At 47.0% G+C, this 6,000-nt stretch overlaps 1 protein-coding gene across 2 annotated transcripts in view; it reads left to right on the forward strand.

Annotated features, from left to right (window-relative positions):
- LOC140475957 (aldehyde dehydrogenase family 3 member B1-like) overlaps nt 1-5,738 on the forward strand; it is a 175,387-nt gene extending 169,649 nt beyond the window's left edge. For both annotated transcript variants that reach the window (XM_072567872.1, XM_072567873.1), the window contains 2 exons: nt 3,171-3,270; nt 5,227-5,738. In XM_072567872.1, coding sequence (XP_072423973.1) covers nt 3,171-3,270; nt 5,227-5,423 — 297 coding nt within the window. In that variant the 3' untranslated portion in view covers nt 5,424-5,738. The remainder of the gene's footprint in view (nt 1-3,170; nt 3,271-5,226) is intronic.
- The last annotated feature ends 262 nt before the right edge of the window (nt 5,739-6,000 follow it).

Consider the following 6,000-nt stretch of genomic DNA (forward strand, 5'->3'; position numbering starts at 1 on the left):
ATATTCCCGGAAATACATCCAGGGAATTTATTTGGTTGGAACTGAGAAATAAGAAAGGGATGATCACCTTATTGGGATTGTATTATAGACCCACAAATAGTCAGAGGGAAATTGAGAAAAAAAACTTGTAAGGAGATCTCAGCTATCTGTAAGAATAATAGGGTGGTTATGGTAGGGGATTTTAACTTTCCAAACATCGACTGGGACTGCCATAGTGTTAAAGGTTTAGATGGAGAGGAATTTCTTAAGTGCGTACAAGAGAATTTTCTGATTCAGTATGTGGATGTACCTACTAGAGAAGGTGCAAAACTTGACCCACTCTTGGGAAATAAGGCAGGGCAGGTGACTGAGGTGTCAGTGGGGGAGCACTTTGGGGCCAGCGACCATAATTCTATTAGATTTAAAACAGTGATGGAAAAGGATAGACCAGATCTAAAAGTCGAAGTTCTAAACTGAAGAAAGGCCAATTTTGCCAGTATTAGGCAAGAACTTTCAAAAGCTGATTGGGGGCAGATGTTCGCAGGTAAAGGGACGGCTGGAAAATGGGAAGCCTTCAGAAATGAGATAACGAGAATCCAGAGAAAGTATATACCTGTCAGGGTGAAAGGGAAGGCTGGTAGGTATAGGGAATGCTGGATGACTAAAGAAATTGAAGGTTTGGTTCAGAAAAAAAAGGAAGCATATGTCAGGTATAGACAGGATAGATCGAGTGTATCCTTAGAAGAGTATAAAGGAAGTAAGAGTATACTTAAGAGGGAAATCAGGAGGGCAAAATGGGGACATGAGATAGTTTTGGCAAATAGAATTAAGGCGAATCCAAAGGGTTTTTACAGATACATTAAGGACAAAAGGGTAACTAGGGAGAGAATAGGGCCCCTCAAAGATCAACAAGGCGGCCTTTGTGTGGAGCCACAGAAAATGGGGAAGATACTAAATGAATATTTTGCATCAGTAATTACTGTGGAAAAGGATATGGAAGATATAGACTGTAAGGAAATAGATGGTGACATCTTGCAAAATGTCCAGATTACAGAAAAGGAAGTGCTGGATGTTTTGAAACGGGTAAAAGGTGGATAAATCCCCAGGACCTGATTAGGTGTACCAGAGAACTCTGGGGGAAGCCAGAAAAGTGACTTCTGGGCCTCTTGCTGAGATATTTGTATCATCAATAGTCACAGGTGAGGTGCCAGAAGACTGGAGGTTGGCAAACATGGTGCTACAGTTTAAGAAGGGCAGTAAAGTCAAACTAGGGAACTATAGACTGGTGAGCCTGACCTCTGTGGTGGGCAAGTTGTTGGAGGGAATCCTGAGGGACAGGATGTACATGTATTTGGAAAGGCAAGGACTGATTAGGGATTGTCAACATGGCTTTGTGCGTGGGAAATCATGTCTCACAAACTTGATTGAGTTTTTTGAAGAAGTAACAAAGAAGATTGATGAGGGCAGAGCAGTAGATGTGATCTATATGGACTTCAGTAAGGCGTTCGACAAGGTTCCCCATGGGAGATTGATTAGCAAGGTTAGATCTCATGGAATACAGGGAGAACTAACCATTTGGATACAGAACTGGCTCAAAGGTAGAAGACAGAGGGTGGTGGTGGAGGGTTGTTTTTCAGACTGGAGGCCTGTGACCAGTGGAGTGCCACAAGGATCGGTGCTGGGTCCTCTGCTTTTTGTCATTTACATAAATGATTTGGACGCGAGCATAAGAGGTACAGTTAGTAAGTTTGCAGATGACACCAAAATTGGAGGTGTAGTGGACAGCGAAGAGGGTTTCCTCAGATTACAACAGGATCTGGACCAGATGGGCCAATGGACTGAGAAGTGGCAGATGGAGTTTAATTCAGATAAATGCGAGGTGCTGCATTTTGGGAAAGCAAATCTTAGCAGGACTTATACACTTAATGGTAAGGCCCTAGGGAGTGTTACTGAACAAAGAGACCTTGGAGTGCAGGATCATAGCTCCTTGAAAGTGGAGTCGCAGATAGATAGGATAGTGAAGAAGGCATTTGGTATGTTTTCCTTTATTGGTCAGAGTATTGAGTACAGGAGTTGGGAGGTCATGTTGCGGCTGTACAGGAGATTGGTTAGGCCATTGTTGGAATATTACGTGCAATTCTGTTCTCCTATCTATTGGAAAGATGTTGTGAAACTTGAAAGGGTTCAGAAAAGAATTTACAAGGATGTTGCCAGGGTTGGAGGATCTGAGCTACAGGGAGAGGCTGAACAGGCTGGGGCTGTTTTCCCTGGAGCTTCGGAGGCTGAGGGGTGACCTTACAGATGTTTACAAAATTATGAGGTGCATGGATGGGGTAAATAGGCAAGTATTTTCCCTGGGGTGCAGGACTCCAGAACTAGTGGACATAGGTTTAGGGTGAGAGGTGATAGATATAAAAGAGACCTAAGGGGCAACATTTTCACGCAGACGGTGGTGCATGTATGGAATGAGCTGCCAGTGGAAGTGGTGGAGGCGAGTGTAATTGGAACATTTTAATGGTATTTGGATGGGTATATGAATAGGAAGAGTTTGGAGGGATATGGGCTGGGTGCTGGCAGGTGGGACTAGATTGGGTTGGGATATCTGGTCAGCATGGACAGGTTGGACTGAAGGGTCTGTTTCCGTGCTGTCCATTTCTATGACTGTATGACTGTCTGTGTGTCTCTGTCTGTGTGTCTCTCTGTCTCCCTTGCTGTCTGTCTCTCTGTCTCTGTTTATCTCTGTATGTTTGCCTCTTTCTTTCAGTCTCATGTTCTCTGTCTCTCTCTATGACCCTTTGTCTTCTTTTTCCACACTCTCTCAGCCACTGTTTCTCAATCAGTTCATCTGTCACTTCTTCTCTTTGCCTTTCTCTTTCTGCCTCTCTCTCAATGTCTCTCGGTGTTGCTGCTGTCTTCCTATTCTTTACTCTCACCGTCTGGCTCTGCCTCACCCTTTCTCTCTTCCCTCCTCCTGAATCTGTCTGCCTCTTTCGCCCACTCTCTGCCTTTTTCCTCTGTCTGTTTCACCCTCCCTTACTCATCTCTCTCTCTCTCTGCCTTCTCCCCATTCTCTTTTTGTCCCAGCGGATTTTGAGAGCCTGTAATTTTTCATGAGTATTGCCTTCAGGGAGTTGCCCTACACCCCCGACCCTGACCCCAGCAGTGTGTCTGACCCGATGCTATGTTTCCAGGTGGTGAATGAAATGTTGGAGAAAACCAGCAGTGGGGGCTTCTGTTCCAATGACAATATAGTGCAGATGACTCTCAACACATTACCCTTCGGAGGGATTGGTAAGTCTTCTTCTTGGGACTTGACAAAGGCCCAGGCTCCAACCACGGCCTGTGTCCCTCGCTCACACTCACTCACTCTCACTGCCAATTACACTGAAACACACACACACGCGCATGCACACACTCACACACACACTCTCACACATACACACATGCACTAACACACATATGTACACATACACACACTTACATATACACAGAAAGATATGCACACACTCACTCTCAACCACTCAAACACACACACTCAATTACACTAACACACGTGCACACACATATACTCTCACACTCACACTCTCACACTCACTCTCACACACTCACACATTCACACACTCACACTCTCACGCTCACATAAACATACACTTATTCACACTCGCACACACTCAATCAAACAAACACGCTCACACTCACTCTCACACAGGCGCACTCACTCTCACGCACACTCACATTCATGCACGTGCACTCACACACACATACACACTCACACATACACACACTCACAGATACATACATACACACACGCAAACACATTCAGACACGCTCACTCACACACATACACACACGCACTTACTCACACTCTCACTCACATACACACTCAGACACACTCGCAGTCACACTCCACTCACACACATGCAGGCACACACTCACTCCCTCTGTCACACACACAGACCACTCTTCAGATTGTCCAGATAGCGTCTATGACATATGTGGGCTGAGACAAAACACGTCAATCTAAATGACAGTACTTTGAACAGATGAGTGCTCCCTTAGGACATCCAGTGCTGCACTCTCTCAGTACAGACACTCTGATGATGCGACACTCCCTCAGTACTGACCCTCTGACGGTGCAACCTTCCCTCAGCACTGACCCTCTGACAGTGCGGTACTCCCTCAGTATTGACCCTCTAACAGTGCAGCACTCCCTCAGTACTGACCCTCTGACAGTGTAACAACACCTCGTACTGACCCTCTGACAGTGCAACCTTCCCTCAGCACTGACCCACTGACAGTGCGGTACTCCCTCAGTATTGACCCTCTAACAGTGCAGCACTCCCTCAGTACTGACCCTCTGACAGTGTAACAACACCTCGTACTGACCCTCTGACGGTGCGGCACTCCCTCAGTACTGACCCTCTGACAGTGCAGCACTCCCTCAGGTCTGACCCTCTGATGGTACGGCACTCCCTCAGGACTGACCGTCTGACGGTGCAGCGCTACCTCAGTATTGACCCTCTGACGGTGCAGCACTCCCTCAGCACTGACATTACAACAGTGCAGCACTCCCTCAGTACTGACCTTCTGACAGTGCAGCAGTCCCTCAGTACTGACCTTCTGACAGTGCAGCACTCTCTCAGGACAGACCTTCCGACAGTGCAGCACTCCCTCAGTACTGACTATCTGACAGTGCAGCACTCCCTCAGTACAGACTGTCTGATAGTGCAGCACTCCCTCAGTACTGACCCTCTGAGAGTGCAGCACTCCCTCAGTACTGATCCTCTGACAGTGCAGCACTCCCTCAGTACTGACCCTCTGATAGTGCAGCACTCCCTCAGTACTGACCCTCTGACAGTGCAGCACTCCCTCAGTACTGACCCTCTGATAGTGCAGCACTCCCTCAGTACTGAACCTCTGACAGTGCAGCACTCCCTCAGTACTGTCCCTCTGATAGTGCAGCACTCCCTCAGTATTGACCCTCTGACAGTGCAGCACTCCCTCAGTACTGACCCTCTGATAGTGCAGCACTCCCTCAGTACTGACCCTCTGACAGTGCAGCACTCCCTCAGTACTGACCCTCTGACAGTTCAGCACTCCCTCAGTATTGACCCTCTGACAGTGCAGCACTCCCTCAGTACTGACCCTCTGACAGTGCAGTGCTGTTTCCATCACGATAGATTGACATAGAACACTATGCTGTGGGGTTGGACAGAATTGACGTGGTCTCTTATTGATCATTGGCAGGTTACAGTGGGATCGGGGCCTACCACGGGAAGTTCAGCTTTGACACGTTCTCCCACAAGCGAGCATGTCTGCTGAAGAATGTTGGGATGGAAAAGGTCAACGCTACCCGTTACCCTCCCTACAACGAACAAAAACTCACCTGGCTCCTTTGGGCCACTGACATCAAGAAGAGAGACTGTAGCTGTCAGCTGTTGTAGATTCGGACCGTGAACAGCTCTCTACGACAGTCGTTCAGCATCAATAACTGTTACTGCATTGAAACCTGTTGTTGTTTGTTTAATACCTGTTACCTATCGCTCTTGCAACCCTGTGCATCACAACAGGGAACTGCAAACCCTTTGTTCTCGTTTCCTCATCCTGTACCATTAGCACATCCCTGGTTATTGATTTCACAGCAGGACCCGACGGCTAGACACTGCCTTAAGACACATTGCTTCATGACTCCTGTGTTACTCATTGCTGTTCCTCTTTGAAATTAAAATACACGATTTAATTGTTTATCCCTTGATAAAACCCAGATTCTTGAACTTTTGATTAAAGCACATTGCATCGAAATCTCGCTGGTGTTTCTGTGACTGAGGTTAACTGTGCTTTCTTGCATTCTGTCATTCTGAGAGCAGGATTAGAGAACGTAATGGAATGAAAATAGGATGGCGAGGGGAGTGGACGCAAAGTATACGGTGCAGGATTGTTGACCACAGTGCCGACTCTGGAAGGCTGCCATCTGTTTATTCACTCCTGGGACATTGGCTGGACCTGCACTTACTCCTGTAT

The sequence above is a fragment of the Chiloscyllium punctatum genome, chromosome 4 (genome assembly GCF_047496795.1).
Source record: "Chiloscyllium punctatum isolate Juve2018m chromosome 4, sChiPun1.3, whole genome shotgun sequence".
Classification (NCBI taxonomy): domain Eukaryota; kingdom Metazoa; phylum Chordata; class Chondrichthyes; order Orectolobiformes; family Hemiscylliidae; genus Chiloscyllium; species Chiloscyllium punctatum.